Here is a 24104-nt window from a genome sequence, read left to right on the forward strand (position 1 = left end):
ATGGTCAAATTCTTCCTTGGTCATAAAATCTGTAAGTTAATGTATTAGGTATGCATTACTCTCATTGCATTCTTAGAGAACATGGAAAAACACCAAATCAGAACAGGCATTAATGTGAATCACTGCATAAAAACAGCCCTTCTGAAAACATAACAATGACGTCTACACAAGGAAAACGTTCTCACTGTTGCTTAAACTGAGTGGCAACACTGAAAATCTCAGCCAAAAAGGCTTGCCAACTGCTTTTGTTTTGCTTAAGTACCAGGTCAGGCAAGCCTGATCAGCACTGAATCTAATGCAAATCTAATAAAAATCCTGTTTGAGCTGCATTGGCAGCAGATAAAAGACATCATTTACAGAAAGACAGTCCACTTTCCTGAGCAACTGTCTCTAGGTGATTCTGCTTGAGCGGAGGGGCTGGACCAAACGACCTCCAGAGGCACCCTCCAACCTCAATCATCCTGTGATTCTGGCTCTGCAGCACTGCTAGCACTGGAGGATCTCAACAGACTTGTGGTAATTACTAAAAAGCACTTTCTTAGTTACCTAGTTACCTCTTAGAGAGCAACAACTCCCACATTACACCTTCTCCTTCTTCCTCTTTCCTTCAGGATTTAGTATTTGTCTTGGGCATGGTCTGACCTCCTCTTTTATAAATGCTCCATGTTTCCACACTGCTGGCCTGCACTGCACTTGTGAAGAAGTGGCTGCTACCAGCCATAACTGGCTGTAACAACGTTTAACAGTTGTTCAGCTGTTATAACCTGAGGATGCAAATCTCATTAATGTTCAGGAGCTCTCTGAGATTTCTTAAAACCGAGCTCTGGGCTCATGCTGAATGATTAGGCCTTCCTCCCATATGTATGTATGTATGTATGTAAATAAACAGTCCTGTAATTCAGAATTTTAAATATATAAATCCTCTAGTTATAGAAGCTTTGCTCAAATTAATGCCATGTTGCTTGCACAAGCTTTCCTTCTCATTGTGAGGAACTCTAGAATCAGCCAGATTAGCTCCTTCCTATTTTATTTTGGACCAATTTGCATTTTTCTTGCAAAGCACAAAGAGAACTTCTCTCCACAATTTAGCAAGTGAGGCGTTAGAGAAGCAAGTGGGTCATGTTAAAATGCAAAAGCAGTCTCCAAATCTCATCTTCTACCACCAAAGTTACAGCTGCTTAGGGCAGCTTTTCAATTTTGTGTCCATTCGCAAAGTACCCACTTCGCACCATCCAGCTCTTCTGGTGAGTAAAGACTGTGACTGCCCCTTCCACTGAGTTCCACTGAGAAGCATTTAAAACCATTTTTCTCAGCATCACCCATTTCAGACAGACTGGGCATCTCTACAGAATCCTTAAGGCTGGAAACAAAACCCATCTGTTGCCATAGTTTCCTTTGCCCTCTTCTGAGGGGCAGTTCTACTTTCCAACAGCTTACTGAGGTGCCACTTCAGCAAAAGATGTTCAATGAGGAAAAACCCACTAACAATTAGAATGAGCAATTACAGGGGGGGTGGAAAGCAACAAAAGAAAAGAAAGTAAGAAAAAAAATGTTTGTGTATGTCACAGCCAACCAAAACACAGATACTTTACATCTGTAAGATGTAAAAGGAACAGAGAGATGATTTCTATGTGCAGCCTAAGGCAGGGTTTGATTGGACAGTAATGATGTGAAATGGATGCATCTGGTGCCAAGGGACAAATATTCCAACAAAAATTTGTAGAGTGATTCCAATGAGTTGGTTGCAGGTACTTTTAAGTTATACTTACTGCAATCTAATCACAAATGCATTGAAGTTGCTTCCACACCTTCAGGATTGAAAGGCTACTTTTCCTCCAGCGGTATTAATGTGCAATTTGAAGAAGATCTCAATTTGATAGTAGAGCTCCACTCAACCTTGTTTGAATCCTTCCTTGCTGCAATAGTTACAGTATTTGCACATGTGGCTAAACTAGTACTCACTTAGAAACTTCACTGGAATTCAGCAAATCAAGATCTGACAAAACAGTGTAAGTGAAATGGTCTCTCCCTTCATCATCCTATATTATGACATTATTCTGCAATTATTTAAGCTGTACTTAGGAATACATATATATATATATATATATATATATATATATAATTCCATCCGACTTGATTTAAATGCTCTCAATCACTTACAGGCCCTGTAATGTTTTATTCACTGAAGAGAAAAAATATTCTATTTTCCCTTTCCTGTAATCTAATTATATTGTTTGTTATGATTTTGTTTACCTGCAGAGGTTGCAACTCACTGCAACAGTGGTCAGTTGCTCTAAGACTTCACTGGATTTGGCCTCAGAAGGCACAGGCAAGCAAGCAACAGGGAATTGACATCTGAGATAACACTAGGCCCTTGTGATAGAATCTGATCTCATACTTCCCTGTTCATTATTTTAGTGAAAAAAACAAACTAAACCAAACCAACTAACAAACAAAAACACACACACACACACACACACACACAAAAACCTTTTTCTTTTCTGCTCCTGTCCCAAATATTTTCTGGAATTGAATGAGGACTCCCTGTTCCAGGAGTCAGCCAAATGTGGTAGCTCTCTCCAGACATATACTATTTTGTCCAGTGCTAGCATGACCCATTCATCTTTTATCTCTTCATTTATGCACTCTTCTGTCCTGGTGGATGTATAGAGTGAAGACAACACCAACACTTGTCCCCCTCCCTGGGTATCTTCCTTACATTCCAGCCTTGGTCTTCCCCTGGGTCCCACTGTTGTTGCTCAGAAGAACGGGAGGAAAACCCAAAATAAATGAGGAAACTTCCCCACAGATATGTGTCCTTGTGGAGAGTCTCTAGAACAGTAGGTTATAATAAAACAGCAACGAAGGCAGGCATACAGAAGGGACACCTGATGAAAAAAACTTTAATCAGATTCTCCAAGGCTTGGTTGTTCAGTCACATCTTTGGCAGCATGTGCCCTGACAAACCCTTTCTGGCACCTGTCCTTCCCATTCTAAACCTATGCTGTCCTTTCCACTGTATTGGTATAACCTTTGTTGCATGAAGAACTCAACTGGGGTATTCAGCCGGCTGCAAAATTATAATTTTTCTCTCCAGACAACTCTTCTTCAGATTCCTTACTTAAATCACTCCATGTGGTTGTCAAATTGCTATGCAGGAAAGGTGAACAGAATAGGCAAATGTGTTGCTTACTCAAACTAGATCAGCTCAGCTTCCAAATGTGAAACCAAAGGCTGGAAAGTAATGAAAGTGGATGAAAAGTAAAGTTCCTTGCAATGTTGCTTCTTAGTTTCTTCCAAATCTCCGATGGCAGTTCCATCCTCATTCTTAATATTGGAAAGTAAGTTCTTGATATTCAGTAAGTTCACAGGAATCACAACTGCCAATTTATACAGATTCAATGCTTCTCTTATCTGATTCACCTCAACATGAGTAGAAACTTCTTTGCAGTGAGGGTGACAGAGCACTGGAACAGGCTGCCCAGAGAAGTTGTGGAGTTTCCTTCTCTGGAGACTTTCAAAACCCACCTGGATGCATTCCTGTGCAGACTACCCTAAGTGATCCTGCTTTTGGCAGGGGGATAGGACTTGATCTCTGGAGGTTCCTTCCAACCTCTCCAACCTCTAATATTCTGTGATTCTGAAGTAGCTGCATTAACAAACTGTATTAATTCCCAGTACGCTGCTCCTCTCTCTTTTTTTTTTCTTTTTATTTAAGAAGAAAAATAAATGATCCCATGGCCACAAACTGTTCTCTTTACCTTTTTTTTAATGGCTTTTTTCCCCTCTCAGACACTTGTTGAAACTTATTATATTCCTCTAAAAAAATTACTTACCCTAACTTTATCTGCTTTTTTCCATTATCTTCCTTCTTGCCCAAAACTTGTATAATCCCCCTGCTTCAAATCACCAGCCTCAGCATTTTCTTCTATCCTATCTTCAGCCCCTCAGTGTACTCTCTCATTCTTTTGTCTTCTCTCATGCAAGTGTCATAGTACCTTCATGACATGTTTCAGTATTTCCATGTCTACTCTGAGCTTCTGGCCTAAGCTCACCCAAGTGGACACAGACACAAAGCAGATAGACACGAGTCCATCAGAGTTGGTAGAACCAGCACACTTTGTTCACCATACTCAGTAATTTTTTATAAAGCAGCATTTTGATAATAGATATGGCCTGCCTTCTAAGAGCAAGGAGTTTTTTGTCACTCTCCTGCTACTGAATCCCACCACCATAAACAAATGCTATGCCTGTACTGCCCAGCAGAGAGGCACATCCCACTCCACAGTCCCCATCCGCTTGCCTTCCAGATTAGTTGGACCCACTGGAGTTTGTTAAGACTCTCTCCTACCCTATGTTTCCTTTATAAGAAACTATAGAGAGGAGGAGTAAAGGTAAGGGAGGGTACAACAACTGGTGCTCAGTCAGATCTCATCCCAGCACAAAGCTGCTGTGGCATACATCTAGGCACTCCAACTTTCCTACTTTCTTCTTCTTCAAGCCATTCCTGGACAAAAGTCTAAATCTCTCCTTATTCCCTTCTTGAAATGTATTAAGTAGGTGGCACTGCGCCTGGGAATCTATCCTTCTATATACCAAGTTCAAGGACGTTAAATCATCATCTCAAAGACCTCTGTTAACTCTTTTCCTCTCTCAAATTCTGCACCAATGAGAAGAGATAAAAAAAAATTATATGAGCTGTAATCTAGACCTTCCTCCACACTGCCAAAATGCTGTAACAAATCAGTAGAATTTTCACAGCAAGTAAATCCACATTTTTGCCTGAATCTAGAAAGGAATATTCTATACAAGGATGAAGACATCTGTACTTAAAGATGATATCAGTATTTTTCATGTTGAGACTACACCAACATTCACTAAATGACTCAAAGAAACGTTATATTGCTTAACTCTCCCAGTAATTCCTCTCCTCCCCCTACATGCCTTCATGCTTTTCTGATCAGCATTTACAAATGCGTATCTACCTCACTATTCTTAGAAACAAGACCTAAATATTGTCTGCGAAAAACCCCTCCTCAACGTAAAATTTGGATGACTATAGTCCAAGCATGCAACTCATCCGTGATATCTTCATCAAGTCACATAATGGAACAAATAAAGAAAGCAAGCCAATGAGACAGTAATGCTATGAGACATAACCATACTGACCATTATGACATGCTATATATTGTTTCATCTGCATTTCAGCTTCTTGATAAACCCAGCCTATCAGAAAGAATGCTGACATTGCTAAATATTTTGCTACAATTAGTATTTTCAAGATATGAATGCAAAAAGCCCTGGAAAGCCTGATTTGGTCTCACTGCTGCCTCACCAGGAGTGGGAGACTGGACTAAATGAGTGGAACAGAGACCTTCTGAGACTGTCTCAGCTTGAGTTACTCTGTGATTCTCTGTGTATCTGACAAGCCATAATTTTTAATAGGAGTTTTGATGCAAGATCCTCAAGAAGCAAGAGAACTTTTTCTGTGCATGCCTATGAATGTTATGTTCATTCTGCAAGCACATGAAAACCAGCTGGCTTTCCATGGTACTCTGTTCAGGGACTAATCCATAAACAGTAAACACAGGTGGCCAGGCTGACTTGCTTCAGTGTTTCTGGTAGGCCTAACACTTCTTAAAGTACTCAGCATGGCAATTTCAATTGTGACCTGCAAGAAGGCCAGTAATTCTTCAACAGCAACAATGGCAAGCAAGATGTGCAGTGACAGACACTGTACTGATAAAGTATGGTACTAACAGATAAGAGGCTGCATTCAAACGCCTTCCCTGTGAAGAGCCTTTCAAAACAGAGAAACTCCTTGCACAAGGATACCTTTTTGCTGTATTCATTCTTCAGTGAAATCCAGCGTTTTCAAGAACACCAATAACTACACTCTCTTCTGCCCTGTATTTTACATGCTTGGATGACCACATTTTTAGAACAGGTCAACCAAATTCCAGAGCAGTTTATCAGTTGACAAGCTGTAATACCTTGCCTGCATACCAAGGTCAAATATTTCTCCAGTACTGTTTTTTACAAGGCCTCATCAACATTTTAAATAAGATAACATTCTTATCTCTACATCCAAGATATTTTGCAATTTTATGCCATTTATCACATTTAGCATATCTTTAATGGATCACATTTAGAAACAGTCCACATACCTCCCAAGAATATGTTTCCATCCTTATTTTTTCCCACCATATTATCTTTTAATTTTTCTGTTCGGTACATCTAGCATAAATTAAATTATAAAACAGAATTCTACAGTATTGTAGTATTCATTTAAAAAGATAGGCTGGAGGACTCATTAATCCAGGCTCACACTTGCTTTTACCATTTATAGTCATACAAATGAGTTTTGTTCTGCCTCCTAAAAAAAATCCCAATCTAAAAATGTTTCAATTAATCTTCCTTCCTCCAGTCTCAGCAATCTGATATTTATATTTTCCGTAACATAAAAGACAAAAGCGTGGTGCTGGCCTGCAAATGAATGGCTACTTAGCCTGGCCTAATACACTATTCTTAGCTGTTGATGTAAGTTTTCAGTTTTCAGAGAATCTTCTGCTGCCTGCGTGCAGATGTTGCTTTGGAAAGCTGACTACTGAACCAACATAAGGCATGGAAAGTGGGTGCTCTGGTATAGGCACACAACACTTCATTTCCATTTTCTTGTCTGTCCAGTAAGTAGGTATCTTTCCATAAAATGTTACTCTTGGCTAGATGTTATAATTGGCTGGATCAAGCTATTATTTTACCTGAGAAACCACACAAGCTATGCTACAGCCTTGGTTCATCTTACCTGAATTTCTGGAGCTGACTGATTGAATCAGCTAATGCAACACCACAGAATATCTTTAAGTCATAGATCTTGAGATTAGGCCTTAAAATTCTCTTCACACAACCATAGGAGAGTTAGGGATGGCAAGGTTTGTAAGAAAGACTCACACATTTCATTAAATCATCTGATGAATGGGGACTGGGAAGAGACAACACTTCCATGCTCACATGGCAAGCCTTCCTTGAGGACAAAGAAAGAAACAGCAAGCTATTAACCAATCTCAGACTAACCTTCACTTCTCAAGGCTGCAAGAACATGGTTCCCATGGGGCAGTAAACAGCCAGATGCCTACGTTCATGCTCATCTGGTGCTTTAAAGCATAAAACCTGGGAGGTGAAACAGCACAGACCACTAGTGCCCTGATGTGTTCCTCACAGTTTGCCTATTGCAAGGTTAGCCATAGGGCTCAGTGTGGGGCAAAAAGTGCTGTAGCTGTTTCTCTGCTATGACCTTAGTAGCTAATCCCTGTGACCAGGTTCACCTGGCAGAGACAAAACTTTCAGCCTGCCTATATTGCAAGGAATCATCAGCTGTCAGCAGCAATCTCTACATTTCCCTGGTCAATAAAGTCTTCACCTTACCAGCACAGATCAGCTGCAGCCCACTGCAGTTACTTTAATTCCTCAAATTCTAAGCATTACCAACAGTTTTCATCTTTCCTGAGACAAGTCTGTCTAGCCTGCATCAGAAATAGTGTGGCCAGCAGGAGCAGGGAAGTCATTCTGCCCCTGTACTCAGCTCTGGTTAGGCCACATCTTGAGTACTATGTCTAGTTCTGGGCTCCTCAATTTAAGAAGGATATTGAGACATTTGAACGTGTCCAGAGAAGGGGAATGAGGCTGGTGAGAGGTCTCGAACACAAACCCTATGAGGAGAGGCTGAGGGAGCTGGGGTTGTTTAGCCTGGAGAAGAGGAGGCTCAGGGGAGACCTTATTGCTCTCTACAACTACCTGAGGGGAGGTTGTAGACAGGTGGGGGTTGGTCTCTTCTCCCAGGCAACCAGCACCAGAACAAGAGGACACAGTCTCAAGCTGTGCCAGGGGAAGTTTAGGCTCCAGGTGAGGAGAAAGTTCTTCACAGAAAGAGTGATTTGCCATTGGAATGTGCTGCCCAGGGAGGTGGTGGAGTCACCATCCCTGGAGGTGTTCAAAAAAAGGATTGGATGTGGCACTTGAAGCCATGGTTTAGTTAGTCATGAGGTGCTGGGTGATAAGTTGGACTTGATGATCTCTGAGGTCTTTTACAACCTTGTTGATTCTATGATTCTATGATTCCTCTTCTGTCAGTCACCAGGACAGGACATACAATGCAGTAGCAGTGAAATGACAACATGGCAACTTTCTAGCATTTAAGAAACATTTCCATTACCTCAGGTGTGTATTGAGGGGATGTAAAAAGATCGAGTCAGATAAAAATGAGGGAAATATTTTACCCATCAAATCCTCAGATTCTGTTGGAGGAGTAGTCACCTATGCCATACAAAGCACTGAAGGACTGCAAAGTGTAGTGCAGCAACAGCCCACAAACATGACCTCTGCCACCACACATTAGAAAACTGCTACTGAACAGCAGCAGCTGCCTTCACATCATATACTGATTGCAAAATGGATAGGCAGGGCCATAAATCCCCCTGACAGGCAGTGGCACATTTGTTTCCCAGTGAAACTGAAGTGAAGTATCAGCAAGGAGTAGGACATAATGTACATAATAAGCAAGTTCACAACTCTTGGGCGGTTTGTGCCAGAAAAGGTCACTGCAGACCTAAAAGTATTATAAAATACAGCACTTTGGTGCAGAAGCACAAGTAAAGTAAGCAAGGGGACACAGACATTAGAAGCTCATCTAGCTTTCACGGGTTATCAGAACTAGAGACACCTAGCAGCAGTAACAAATGAAATGCACCAAAAATATCAAAGCTATATGCAATGATAGAAAATTTGTGTTGTCATGCAAAACATGCTTCAACAGCATGAATGGATCTTACAGAATTTATATTATATTATTATGAAAATATTTTAAACCAAAAATTATTTCACTGTTTTCGTTACAGTGGAAGAACTGTGTATTTTTTCCAATATACAAATAAGTACCAAATATTGGTAAAAACTGCTGACACATTTACACTACTGCCCTCTAAATTGATTTATCAATGCATCGCCTTTGGCTGCTTTCTTGGCCAGAAGCCAGTTAGCAAAACTGCTGACCTCAGATCATCTTTTTTCCAGAATGCTACAAAATCACATTTTACCTATTTTTTCCTGCATTCACTGCTATATGGTGAAAATTCATGCTGAGGTTAAACCTGAACAGTTGTGCCAGCTATTTTCACTACAATTATCCATATTCTGTATTAGCTCAGTTTTAAAGGACAGAAGCAAACACTGCTGCATGTATATGTGAGTGCATGCACACATCAGAGGTCACATGCACAGCCTGGGCAAGTGCTCCGTATTAAACTCTAAGCTAAAGCTTGTCAAAAAGAAAAGCCAGGATCACAACATTTCTGCTGTACCTACTACTGTCTTTCTGACAAGCTACTAGTAGCACTGTATATCCAGCCCTGAGCCTGCTAATGAAGCACACATGTCAAGACTTGTCTGAAGCATAACACATCTCCTCAGATCAGTCCCTCCCTTGCCTGTGGGGTATGTGTGCCTCTGTGTGTACATGCACAGTCTTTCTCTCTGTGTATCTTCTCCCTAGAGCATCATACCATTAGCGGGAACATGCTGTGCAATATCAAGCTTCAGGTTGAACCCCAAGAAAATCTACTTCCCACTGATAAATTAATGCCAGATAGTCTCTGCAATGAGAACAGCCTATACAAAACACAGTAGAGACAAGAAGAACAAGCCAAGCTTAGTAAAGCAACACAACTACATCCACAGGCTGTCCAAAGAGAGAATAAGGCTGAAGTAAAAGTCAGCCTTAAGAAGACCAGGTCAGCTTCATGAGCAGTGGGCAGGTTGTAATTGCATGAATCCATGCTTTGCATTAAAAGTGCAGCAATACTATGTTCTCACACACACATTCTGCTGCTGTCATAGTGACAGGTCCTGAACCTCCTGATTCCAAAACGCTGACCAAGCTGAACATGGCCCAATAGGATTAAAGTGTGTTTGTGCCATACTTCTTCTGACATATGCCACAATATTAAGGGGATTTTAAAGACAGCGGGGATGGGAAGTTGAAGGAAAGAGGGACGGTAAACTGTCCATAGCTTTGTGTCACACTGGTCTTGCTTCATGGATTTACACCATCGGTGAACAGGACCCTTCCACTCTTTGGAGACAGCAGTCATGCCAGCAGGCTGGGCGGCTCACCCAGACCATCCTCAACAAGGCATTTCTCACCGGCCAGCCCTTGCAAAGGCTGAGTGCTACTCATGTCATGTGTCTCCCAGTCATTCACCTAATGGTTCTGGTTCCTCCTCCCAACGGCCTTCCCAGCTGTGCACCGTAGCTGGGACCCAGCTGGAGGAAGGGCGAGAGGGCAGCCCTGGCTAATCTTCCCAAATCTCTGTGGCCTTACCGTCTCGGGGTCGTTCTCAAACACCTCCCGGGCCTCCTCCTTGCTGCAGTGCTCCTCCACGCACTCCCTCTCTAGGTGCCCTTGCCTGGTCTCTTCGAAGATCTGGTAAGCTCGCCGCTGCCGCTGCCGCAGGAACTGGGCAGCCTCTGGAGCGCGCAGCAGCACGGCTGAGCCGCCGATCGCCGGAGCAGCGGCCGGGAGCGAGGAGGAGGAGAGGAGAAGGGGGAAGGAGAGGCAGCGGTGAGCGGCTAAGCCCTGTACACATACACACATCCCCCAAACCGCCCGAGCGGGGGCTACCAGCCACCCCGCCGTGGGGCACCGAGTGCCCTCCTTGTCCGACGCCCCGCCCGCGAGTCTCCGCAGCCTCGGCGCGGCCCCTCACACCGGCGACCCCGCTGCCGCTCCGGCATCCCCCTCTGCAGCTGCCGCCGCCTTCCTCACCGCAGCCGTGAAGCTGCGCATCTCCCCCCTCTACGCCTCCATGGCAGCTCCGGCAGCTCCCGCACCCCACACACGCACAGCGGACGACGGGGAATGCTTGAGCGGCGTGTGCGGAGGGACAGGCACCCCCAGGCCCGGGCACCCCCGGGCCCCGACTCCCCCCGCAGTACTCACTCTGTGAAGAGTCCGCCGCCAGCAGCACAAACAGCAGGGCGGCCCCAAGGCGCGCCGCGGGATGCGGCATGATGCGGCGGCGGCGGCTGGGGCCGGGCCGGGCGGAGCGGAGCGGAGCAGTGGGGAGAGGCGGGCGACGGCGCGGGCGGGGAGAGCGCTGCTACTGCGGGAGCGCGGCGCCGAGCAGCACAGCAGGGGGGCCGGGGAGTCGCTCGCCCGCCCTGCCCAATCGTTCGCCAAGTCACCGCCGAGCGCGGCACAGGGACACACCTCGCGGCCCGGCCCCGCGTTACCTGCCTGGCAGATCGGGGATACTGACGCGGGCTTGATGGGCGCGCAGCGTGTGAGGGAGGGCACGGCTTTTTAATAGCTCTGGGGCTCAACGCTAGAGAGGGAGAAGCTGGCACCAAACCCAACCTGGTCCTGCTTTCAGATAGAAATTTTGGTTCTCCACACATCCAAGTGCACGTTTTCTTCACAACTAAATTGTCACTTTGTTCAGTATTTTAGGATAATGCGCTTTTTACCGATAAACTGCAAGCTGTCCTTTACTGTCAGTTGTCCGTCCGTAGTTACAGGGGGCGTATCCGATGAGGGAGACCCTCTTAGCTGTAACCCAGAGCTGCTTGGTCAGAGCCCAGAGGTGCACTCAGACTGCATTTTGCCACTGCTATGAGGCTGCCCCTGTTATCTGTCATGTCCTGCAGATGGGTGAAAGTGACAGGTAATCCCAAATCTATACATTCTTCAAGAAAACTTTAATGGCAAAACTTGTAATAAAAAATAACTCATCTAGTGTACTTTTAGTATTTTTTATATAATACAAACGTAGCGTCTCCCCAATACATTTCTTCAACTACAATGTAACAAGGATAAACAAAATATTTATGTTGCACATAGGTGAAGTAAAGTACATGACAACATCAAAGCTAGCCTACTTGTCCAAAGGAGCCATCCCTAGGCTGGTATCCTCTATTTAGTCTTGAGAAGAGAAGGCCGAGAGGTGATCTTACCAACATCTAAAAACATCTGAGGGGTGGGTGTCAAGATGAAGGTGATATTCTCTTTTTGGTGGTGCCCCGGGGAAGAGACAAGGAACAACAGGTACAAGCTAGAGCACAGAATGTTCCACCTTGACAGGAGGAGACACTTCTGTATGGGGAGGGTGACAGAGCACTGGAGGCTGCCCAGAGAGGTTGTGGAGTTTCCTTCTCTGGAAACTTTCCAAACCCACCTGGATGCATTCCTGTGCGAACTGCCCTAGGTGGTCCTGCTTTAGGAGGGGAGTTGGAAATTATCTGTAGAGGTCCCATCCAACCCCTAACATTCTGTGATTCTGCCCAACAACAGCCAATAGTAGACATACAGGTAAGAGGTATAAAAACACCTAAGCCACCAGGGAGTGATTTTTCTTCTATTTTCAGCTTCCGAAGTGCAGAGGGAGAGCTCTCTTAGGTAAAAACTGTGTCCACTGTCACACTTACAGGCATTAATGTACCTTTTCTCTGTGAATTTTTCAAAAAGATTTTTGATCTGTTGGTAAAATGTTTGCCAGGTAACAGGATTTGAGTCAGTTATTCTGAATTCTGATGAGTATCAGTTGATTTGTCTTCCTTACCTAATCCCAAAACAAAAGTCAAGGTAGGATTTGCCTTTCAGTGCAAGCCCTTCTTTTCTTCACTCCTTCTTCCTGGGCACACACCAAATATGCTCAGCACATTTAGATCTGGAACTGAAGTGGTGTGAACTACAATTTGTACCCCGATGCCAGGAAATTAACTGGAGATTTCAAGGACAGGAAGCTCTGCACTGTGACCATCCCCTCTGCACCTGTCTTGATTACAGGTCAATGGGATTTCTTTTCATTAGAAATAAAAATGGTGGCTGAAAATGGCTTTAGACACCAGCAAAAGGAAATTGGTTATCTAGGCAGTGGCACTCTGTCTGTGGCAAGTCAGGCAATGTGCAAACTTCTGGGCAGAGCGTGCCACTGTCCTCCATGTGTAATCTCTCAAATTAAATGCACTGAGTAAAACCACCGAAACTCCTGCCCCAGCCTACAGTACATCACAGCTCTCTGTTCATTACATACTGCTGTTGGTCATAAGAAGGGATGAGGTGAGGATGAGGGACCAGAGGGTGGGGGGTTTTGTGCAGTTTGAGTCCCTACAATGCAGTTAGCACCAAGCACCTGGGAGGCAGCAAGCCCCGTGGTGCTGTTGTATTTGTCATTACAAGAGGTTGCAGAGGAGAAACTGGAAGAGATTCTTTACATAACTGATTCTGCCTTTTACATCTCACTCCCTTTGAAAAGACTACCTTTGAAAAGAACAGCTTTACTTTTCCCACTTTTGGATAAGACCACTGGATCCCTGGGATCCAAGCATTAGGTAAGAGAGTGAAATACTTTGTCTGGGAAGCCCTGTTCCTTTACCATGCATAGCTCTAGGTAAATCTAGGATGTCCCTGACAGGTAATTTACCCCCAAAAAGCAGCACCTCAAAGGTCCTACTGTCTTCACGCACACAAATTTTGATTATGTGGAAAAATCACACACAAAATCCCTACTGAAACGGTGTCATTTAGAAGAAGAGATGAGGATTTGCACTTCTGCTGCTTCTAAAGGCCAAGGAGCTCCTGCAGCAGTGTGTGGAGCTTCCCCAGAGGGACCTAAGTTAATGAGAAAAAGTATTGGTTCCTGGGCTAAAAAATTAAGATTTCTTCTCATCATCAGCAGGAACTGAACCCAGAGTGCAAAGCAGGAATCTTTCTTGGTATCTGTGCAATCCCTGCTGCTTGGGAAACCCACATGGTTAGAACAGTCTGGGCCTTCTCTTAAGATACCACTGACACAGAAGAGGTGGGGCCTTTTGCACAGCCTTCACTTTTTTCCAAACCAACAGAGTTTGAAATTTGTCAGCTTCACTTAATATCTGGCCATAAAATGAATCAAAATAAATCAAAATTGTAAAGTGTTTGTATTAATGAGAAGAAAAAGCTGGGAGGCAAAATAGGATTCAAGCTTTCTAAGAGGATTTCAAGGCACTCAGTGTGAACGATCATCGTCATACACCTCTGTGGAAAGATGTTACTAACGCAAGTGTGAAATCTTATTCAAAGATACAGATTGATGTAGAAAGAGAATGGTGATGAAAAAACATCAGTCAAAAAGATGAGAAACTGTAGCTAAAACAATTAGAAAACATGTTTTGATTCAGACTATTTTCAGATCCCTGGATAAATATGAAAAAATACTCTTCCCTTCCCTCCTCCAAATATAAATCCTTTCTGGAGCCACACAAGCATGTCTTTGTTTAGATCAGGTCAGTTTGTGGGAAGATGTCAAATTTCATCAAGAAGTCTCAAGTAATGCTAATGGCATAAAATTCCTTTTATCCAGTATGTTTCAATTTTCTAGTGAAAGCAAACACAAAAGACCCCATTATACCACATAACTTCTTCATCCCAGTGATGACGAAACAACAGTGGCTTGTCCAATTGCCAGGAAGGAGTCAAGAGAAAAGGTGGTTTCAACACATGGAGCCCATTTCTGGTTTGTACTGAGGACAAGAGTTCAACAAGCCTGCACCCCAAACCAGGCTCCCTGAATATGAATGAGCTTTTGAGTGATGTAAGGTATTTCCTACATATTGCTAGTGGATGTGATTTGTGTTTTATTAGGCCAGCTGTATATGAATATACTATGTATGAAGCCATCATGGTTTCTATTCCTATGAGTTTCATGTGTGTTTGTTTTCTGGGGGATTTTTAGACACTTAAATAAAGCCTAAAGTAAATATAAATTAATTCAAATGTGACAGCAGTAGTAAAAGAACATTACAGCAAACCAGTAAGAAAAACCATAAGCCCATACTGTGTGTTATGTCCTACAAAACCGCATGAGGGATAATATAAATTCTGAGTTTGATAGTAGACTTAGTAGATCACTCAAGAGTGTGAGCTCTGTCTCAGAGGCAGGAGGGAGTGGACTGGTGTCCGTTACTGCCTTTGAAACAAGCTTCTTTGTGGAATAGCATGATGCATGATGCTTAACTTAAAAACTGCATATATGTAGAACAAGAAGTTGGCTTAGTGGAAGTCAGTGGCTACATTCCCAGTTATATCACCCAATATAACAGGACAGTAAGAGGTGAAACCATAGTTTTCAAGAGATGTAACTCTTGCAAATGCTCTGAGCTCTTAGAGGGGACCTCATACTGATGCAGCCTCCATGCATTGATATGGGTTTGGAAGAAGGGAGAAGAGCTGTCACTGCAGAGCAGCTCCCGAAGCCTGGTCCCTAGAGCAGCTGCTGGTGATTGGGAAGAGTTGCCTGGTAACAAGGAGGTGCTTTCTTCTCATTTCTACCTGTTAAATTGCATTGAAAGGAGATGAATAATACCAGAATAGAAATCCAGTTTATAATTTGTCAGCTGTTATGTAACAAAATAGGAGCATCTCTAAATTGTTTACTGTGATGACACACTTCCTTACTGGCAAAGTATGCAAAACTGTTTCAACCTTTTGCCACAGGGACATTTCTCCTGTGGATGTGCTTTATTTAAGCAAGTGGAAAAGCTAGTAAGTGCTTGTGCTGATCAGTGCAGCAACACTTTGATTTTCATAGAATCATAGAAGCATTAAGGCTGGAAAAGACCTCTAATATCATCAAGTCCAACTGTCACTCACCTTTATCTTATTAGTAGCAGAAAGCAGTGACCTCCTCACCAAAGCCAAGAACATCCATTCTTTTCTTGTCTGTAAATAAAAGGCAAACAAAAGGGGTAAAATGAGTGAAAATTCCATAGATGTGAAGACCCTGAAAACAGAAGCCAGTTGCTATTTCTGTATTATGTGCACACATAACCCTGGCCATCTGTTTGTGTGTATAGATAGACATACAGATTTAGTGGCTGAAAATATGTTCACTAAATATGACAAAGATGACATTTTGCCCTCTGGATGACATCTTCATTATTTTGTATTCAAAAGAGACAAGTCTTTGCAGTAGAATTCTAGTGGGTTGATGTTGCAAGATCAAAATGGGGATTTCTGTAATCTTTAATTGATTAGCTCCTTGTTCCAACAAGGTTTGTCAGTGGGATGCTGTAACCTCTGGCATGTGTGAAGGATGGGGAGAAGGATGGGAAGGTATTGTGCCAAAGAAGGAAAAGAAACAGACATAACCAAGACACTGAAAAGTCATTTTTGGAAAGTGCATGAAAAGATAAGTATTAAACATAAAAATTTAGATTTACTTTTGAATGGACAATAGAATATCTGTTGTGCTGGTTTGTCCACTCAAATGAAAATAGATAAATCTATTTTGATAATATAATATAAATATTAATATAACAAAGTATTTTCTTAAGCCCTCAGCACAAGAAGGACATTAACCTTTTGGAGCAGGGAAAGGCCACAAAAATTATCAGAGGGCTGGCACACCTCTCTTGTGAGGACAGGCTGAGAAAGTTGGGGTTGTTCAGCCTGGTGAAGAGAAGGCTTTGAGGGGACCTTATTGTGACTTTCCAATATGTGAAGGGGGCCTACAAGAAAGCTGGTGAGGGTCTTTTTGGGGTGTTGGGTAGTGATAGGACTACGGGGAATAGATCCAAGCTAGAGGAGGGTAGATTTGTATTAGACATTCGGAAAACGTTCTTCACTGTGAGAGTGGTGAGGCACTGGAACAGGTTGCCCAGGGTGGTGGTGGAAGCTCCATCCCTGGATGTTTTTAAGGCCAGGCTGGATGTGGCTCTGAGCAACTTGATGTAGTGGAAAGTGTCCTTGCCCATGGCAGGGGGGCTGTAACTAGATGATCCTTGAGGTCTCTTCCAATCACAACAATTCTGTGATTCTGTAAAAAAGACTAGATAAAACAATTTTTGATACACTAGGATAGGGTGCCTAGAGAGGTAGTAGTTGCCCCATCCCTGGAAACATTCAAGGTCAGGCTGGGTGGAGCTCTGAGCAACCTGATCTAGTTAAAGATGTCCTTGCTTACTGTGGGGCCTTGGACTAGATGACCTATAAAGGTCCCTTCCAACCTTAAGCATTCTATGAATCAGTGATGATCATCATCATTGTCACCATCATAATCATCAAGAGTTCTGAGCTTAATTCTGAAACAGAAGGTTGTTGGGTTTGATTTGGTTCGGTTTTGGGTTTTGTTTTGTTTTGTTTTCATAGAAGACCAAGTCCTAGCTGATTGGTTTGGAAGGGAATGAGAGGTGCCTGTTAACATGTGTGTGGGATGCAAAGTAAAATGGAAGTGATGGGTCAGACTGGAGCAGGTGAAAAAGCAGCAGGCATGCACGAAAGTTAAACCAGTCTATCTCCACCCACAGAAGTACACAAATATGCACTGGTCTCTATCTCCATATCCACATGTGTATTGCCATGTCCTATCATCCTATGAACGTGAGTCCATTAGGATTCTTACCACACTTAGAATCATAGAATCATAGAATCATAGAATCAAGAAGGCTGGAAGAGACCTCAAAAATCATTGAGTCCAACCTGTCACCCTACACCTCATGACTATCTAAACCATGGCACCAAGTGCCACGTCCAATCCCCTCTTGAACACCTCCAGGGATGGTGACTCCACCACCTCCCTGGGCAGCACATTCCAATGGCCAGCCACTCTCTCTGTGAAGAACTTTCTCCTCACCTCCAGCCTAAACCTCCCCTGGCGCAGCTTGAGACTGTGTCCTCTTGTTCTGCTGCTGGTTGCCTGGGAGAAGAGACCAAACCCCTCCTGGCTACAACCTCCCTTCAGGTAGTTGTAGACAGCAATGAGGTCACCCCTGAGCCTCCTCTTCTCCAGGCTAAACAGTCCCAGCTCCCTCAGCCTCTCCTCATAGGGCTTGTGCTCAAGGCCTCTCCCCAGCCTCATTGCCCTTCTCTGGACATGCTCCAGCAATTCAACATCTTTCCTAAACTGAGGGGCCCAGAACTGGACACAGTACTCAAGGTGTGGCCTAACCAGTGCTGTGTACAGGGGTACAATGACCTCCCTGCTCCTGCTGGCCACACTATGCCTGATGCAGGCCAGGATGCCATTGGCTTTCTTGGCCACCTGGGCACACTGCTGGCTCATGTTCAGCCTACTGTCAACACCCCCAGGTCCCTTTCCACCTGGCTGCTCTCCAGCCACTCTGACCCCAGCCTGTAGCTCTGCATGGGGTTGTTGTGGCCAAAGTGGAGCACCTGGCACTTGGATTTGTTGAATGCCATCATGTTGGACTCTGCCCATCTGTCCAGCCTGTCAAGGTCCCTCTGCAGAGCCCTTCTACCTTCTAACAGATCAACATCTGCTCCCAGCTTGGTGTCATCTGCAAATTTACTGATGATGGACTCAATCCCCTCATCCAGATCATCAATAAAGATATTGAACAGGATGGGGCCCAGCACTGATCCCTGGGGGACACCAATAGTGACAGGCTGCCAGCTGGATGTGGCACCATTCACCACCACTCTCTGGGCTCTGAGACAAGAAGGTGTTACTCATGTTGTCATGCTTAAGCACTGGAAGTCCTAGCCATCGAGACAGAAAGTCCTCCAGGGGCTAGACAGGCCAGGAGGTGGACCCAGGAAGTTATAATTTTGTTATTTAATCCCATAATTCTGCTATCTCTTTATGAGCTGGCAGCAAGGCCAACCCGGTCTCTTTTCCTCCTCCTTTTGGCTCTCCGGAGGGAGTCCTTATCTGGCATCTCAGGGGAGGAGGCCTCCTGGTGGCCTGCAGAGGCTGACTAGTTTGTCCTATGCAAGTCTGGCCTGCTCAGGCCCAATGGAAGGAAAGCAATCGTGGGGCAGAGGGAGAAAAAAGAGCACTGGGGCTTGTGGTTTAGTCCAGTTCGGGGAAGGGGGTTTTCATCTATTCCTGTGTACATATTAGGTGTTAAGGATCCTTGTATTATGTATTTTCCTATATATTTTTGAGTATAATTCTGTATTTCTTTCCAATTCAACGAGAGCATCTTTATTTTACTTCCTTGGGGAGTGAAATTCTATCTATCCACTCTTTAAACAAAGACACCTGTTTACAGGCTAGAATGTTGAAGCCTCAAGGCGAGGAAGTTCAAACATAAAACCCTGGAAGAGCTGGAACTGACTTAATTTTTTTAACTCCAAGGTTGGAGGTTTTTTGTTTTGTTTTTGTTTTATATCCAATGTTTACAATGCCATCTTTTCTTTCCAGTGTTTGACCTGATTTCAAAATTTCTATGGCATAAGGAGAAAAATCATGGGATAGAAGAGCGTTCCAATAAAAGGAGAGAATTATTGTTTCTTTTAAAACGAGAGAGAGAAAATGTTTTCCTGTTTTAGCTTTTATCAGAGCAGGAATTTAAAAATGAAGGTCTGATTCTTCAAAAAGCAATGTATTTTTTATGCTATTGCTGCCAGCTGGGTCTGCAGCTCTATCACAGGAAGAGGAAGCAGTTGATTGAATTACTCTTAGACAATGATAATTAAAGCTGTTCTTGGATCTTAAAGACTGTAACCAGAAAAAATGAAAGATCTGAAAGATCCAGTTCAGCATTGTTGCATTTTGGTCTGGGCAGACCAGTGCACCATACAAAACACATTAAAAGGAATAAGCAGAGCAAAGAAGGTCTAGAGGGGCAGCAACCCCTTTTACAAAGAGCGGCAAGAGGTGAATTAACCCATCCCCACCACTGGACACAGACTGCGGCTTTCTTCAGCCTGTGGTGCCAACCTTTTGACCCTGAGTGCACTGTCATTGCCTATCATCATCACTATGAAGCAGTGGAGGTGATGGAGGACTGTGATACTGTGGTGTATGGAAAAGGCACTCATTAGGGAACAGTCTATCTCTTATGTTAGTAGTCTCTTTCAGTGTTTTATCCAGTGACTGTATACTGTATACAGGACCCAGCCTAACACTGGATACTGGGCTCTGCTGCAGGTTCTTTGCTATATTTACTCATAAATGGCTTGCATTTACTCTCTCCAAGGAAACTTGGTCACCCTGTGGTTGCCCTTTGTCATCACTTTGCTTTCATCTATGGTTTGGCACCAGATGCATCGGGAAAAGGCATATAATTGTAATTTGCTTTGAATTTGTTTAACCAGAAATTCAAATTTTAAGTCCCAAGAAAATACACATTGGTTATAACTGAGAAAAAAAAAGATTCAAGTATCCCTTTAAGGAGCCAGTGTTAAGAAGACTGCTCATGAGTAAGTCAAACCTAGCACAAAAAAACCCACCTTAATATCTAGAAAAAAAAAACCAAACAACCAAAACCAACAAAAACCCCAAACATCCACCCTTCAGTTGTTATCTGGCTAGAAAATTAACTTCAACTGTTTTCTTACTAAAGTTTTCCAGTTCTCATTTCTATTAAGTGTGCATTGTTTATACATTGTGCTCAAGAACTATTTATTACATAAATGTTTGTATTCAGGAAGGGAGGAAAGGGTGGGGGAAAAAAACAACAAATAAATCCAACCTACTTAAGGCTTTTTGTCTGTACATATGCTGCAAGAAAGATACTCATGGCATGGCTCACTGCATGCTAGATGCATTTTCTGTCTGGGAATACCACCAGCAACTCTGTCAAACTTAAGAGACCTTTGATATGTCCATCACCTACACTGGCACCACCTCCTGTGGAAGGTGCATTAAATGCACAGCCAATGCACCTGCTAAATGCCATGTGTAGTATCCTAAAGGCAAGGGACTCACTGTGTGTGGGCTGTGAGAGCTACAAACCATCAACAGAGGAGCTGCCCTCACTGTGTGATGTGGTGAGTTTGCAGCAAGCCCAACAGGAGATTTTCAAGGCATTTGGTGGGAGATGAAGGGTAAAGAAGCCATACTTGCTGCACTGCTGCTACCCTGCATCTCCTATGGACTTTGCCATGCTCCAGCCTTCAGGCAGAAAAAGGCTTATGAGGTCAGCTCTTTGTGTTAGGTGCAAAATGTAAAGTTAAGAGGCTGTGACAATGCCAGTGGCATGACTCCTGCATGCTTGTTAACCCATAAGACACATTAGTTCATGTGTAGTCCCATTCACATACACCTTGATTAGCTAATATTTGTTTACTGAGTGTGATGAAGGTGATTGCCCTCTGCGGCACTTCAAGTTTCTCAGCTCAAGGTGCTCAGCTGTGTCCAGACCACTGTGTAGGGAATGATAAAACCTGATCTCAGAACCAGCACCAGCACATGTGGAACCACCCCAAGAACCAGCATACACTTACCTGAGGCAGCTCTCTTCTTCTTTTTCTCCCTGTGTGCCAAGATACCTCCTGAGTGACCCCTGCAGCCTGATACCTGCTGATGGGAGCCACAGAGAATCTGCAGTGCAAGCCATTCCCATGGGACAATCCCTGTACCCCAATACTCTATCCTCATCCCTCACTGCACCAAGAGAGTGGTGTCCTTGTCACACTCCCTGAGGTTGTGGGAGGCTCCTCTTTGCCCACCAGTTGCAAGGAGGATGCTCAGCTCCTCCTTGGGAATACTGCCTATACCCCAAAAGGACTCCCTTCAGGTGCTCTCCCTTTTTCCTCCCCTGTGCTCAATGTTAAATATGTATCACTGTAACCTTGAGAAGCTTCTGACAGGGGCTGATAAGCAGCTTGCAAAAGCTCTTTTTATTTCTGGAAAGGCAAAAAACAAATACAAATGACATTCACTGGGGTTTTTGATGTGTGCAGCTTGATGTTTATCAGCCAATTGTACACCAGGGAGAGAAATGGCAGCATTGTTCTCCTTGTCCTATATGGAGTTTAACAAGAAAAACTGTGAAACACTTTGTGTTAGTTAAGAGTAACTGGGGCCTTCACATTTCCAGAAGTAAAGCAGGTTCTGTCACCAAATTAAAGAAAGTGGAGAACTGCCAAAGAAAACATTTTTGTCCAGCTTAGCTTATCTGATGTTACCAGCATGTAGTGATACTTTTATCGTAGTGAGTTATTTCCTCTGTTAAACATAGCAGCAAGAGCAGGGATGGATAAACAATGCACGCAACCAAACCCCAAATGCTTAACTATTTTAGCTTGCCATGGTAGGAAGCAGGGGTGGAGGGGAAAAAGACAAAATTAAGTATTACTCAAAAAGCCCAGCTACTGCTTTCTGTGCTGGAATTGTCTCAATCAGGGAAGAAAGTCTGAAGCACATAGTGAGTGTCTGGAGGCCAAAGGACCTTGCAAAATTCTGGTGCTCTGTGCAGAATTGGGAAGGCATATCTCACATCTTGTGGCTTGGAAAATGCAGAGGTGGAAGCATAAGTTTCACCTGCCTTTAGATGTGTGTGGAGAAGATATTTGTGCCTAATTCACTCACCCTGAGCTTTTCTCATGAGAAGCAGGGGGATGTAGACACCTTGAGGGGCACAGTTCATCTCAGGTATTTCAAGTGCCTACTTTGGGATTAAATGGATTGCACCCTAAATACATGCTTGTTGGTTAAAAATAGATCACTTGACAGTGAATGCCTGTGCTATAAACATTGGTATTTCATCAAAAGAGCCCAGAGGTCAGCATAAGACTTCCTTGTGGCAGTTAGCAGTACCCATCAAAGGCCTGGAAAATAAATCTTACAAAGAGTGATTGAAGGAGCTGGGGCTGTTTAGTTTGAAGAAGAGGAGGCTAAGGGAAGACCTCATCACTCTCTGCAACTACCTGAAAGGATGTTGTAGAGAGGTTGGTGCTGGTCTCTTCTCACAGATAATTAGAAACAGAACAAGAAGGGAATGGCCTCAAACTGCATTAGGGTAGGTTTAGACTGGATATTAGGAAAAAAATTTTCACAGAGTGGTCAGACATTGGAATAGGCTGCCCAGGGAAGTGGTAGAGTCACCAGCCCTGGATGTCTTTAAAGGTTGTTCAGATGTGGTTCTTGGGGATTTGATTTAGGGGTGGACTTTGTAGAGTAGGGTCAATGGGCGGACTTGGTGATCCCAAGGGTCTTTTCCCACTTGAATCTTTCTATGATTCTGTGGCCACTGGCAGCTGTATGTCTTTGCCCACCTGAGTGGAAAAGGGAGGAACAGAAAACCAGAAAACTTTCTTCCTGTGAATAAGATCCTAATTCTCCAAAGCAAACATGGAATGCTATGCTGTGATAAGGAGGAGTGGTGAGGATTCTCTCTCCAGATAATGCAGTTTCACAGTTAGTTATCCCTCCATCCCTGAATCTTACAGTAAAAGTATTTAGAAAATTCTGGTGCAAGTAAGGCCAGGAGCCTCTGAGCAAACCGGCACTTACAGAAAATTTTAGAAGAGAAAGTGTGTGGTACAGTAAGTGTTACTGATTACCACCACCACCAACCACCACCACCACCATTACCACAACAGTTTTGCTGCAGAGGTGTTTGTTAGGAGTATAAGATTTTATGCTGCTAAAATAATATACAAATGGCTGAAGAGATTTTCCAGGATGAAGATCTTGTGGCTTGAACAAAGTTATTGAGTGGTAGCACCCAATGTCTCTATGGCTGGAAGATGAGGACCAGATCCAAGTGCCATTAACACATGACAATGAGAGGCAACGAGCACTCCAGCATGAGGAGAGAGGATAGAATCTGAGCCTTTCCACCAGGGAGGCCATGACTAATCTCATTTGATTTACAACTGTTTGATACTCTTGGTTAATTATGATTTGGTGTAATGCATGCATGGTGAATTACGTGGGGTTATGAAAGGTAAGCTTTGACTGAATGTCCAAAACAAGGTCTGAGTCGTGAAACCTGTGTGTGGTGGAGCAATGGCAGCAGGTAAGGCTGTGGGAGCACCTACCCACCCATCCTATCGCCTGGAGAGTAAGCCATGTCCCAGCAGGTCATTTCCTTGATGATAATCCCTACAACAACTGTCCTTTTTTTGCATGTAAAAGTGTACTTTGACATGTTAAGCTCCAGCACCTGCTTGTACTTTTGCAGTTGGACAGACACAGTCTCCTCCAATAGCACATACCAAGTCATAACTTTGGCTGAGCAGCCAAAAATGTCTTTGCTAACTGCTATGCACATCAAACAGATGCTGATGACAAATACATGTTCTGCAGAAGGTCCAAAGGAATGTCAAAGCTGAACAGAGCACCACAGAGTTGTCTCATTCCCTGCCAGCAATTATTGGA

At 43.6% G+C, this 24104-nt stretch overlaps 1 protein-coding gene across 2 annotated transcripts in view; it reads right to left on the reverse strand.

Moving 5' to 3' along the window:
• The window catches only part of GAS6 (growth arrest specific 6), a 43190-nt gene extending 32127 nt beyond the window's left edge, over nt 1-11063 (reverse strand). Inside the window, exons 1-2 of one of the 2 annotated variants that reach the window (XM_054382584.1) lie at nt 10994-11063; nt 10376-10542 (exon numbers count right to left, since the gene is read on the reverse strand). In XM_054382584.1, the coding sequence (XP_054238559.1) occupies nt 10376-10542; nt 10994-11063 (237 nt within the window). Of the gene's footprint in view, nt 1-10375; nt 10543-10975 lie in introns of both variants that reach the window. The other variant, XM_054382574.1, reaches the window with a different exon arrangement.
• Between the last annotated feature and the right edge of the window lie 13041 nt (nt 11064-24104).

Source organism: Indicator indicator, chromosome 1, assembly GCF_027791375.1.
Source record: "Indicator indicator isolate 239-I01 chromosome 1, UM_Iind_1.1, whole genome shotgun sequence".
NCBI lineage: Eukaryota > Metazoa > Chordata > Aves > Piciformes > Indicatoridae > Indicator > Indicator indicator.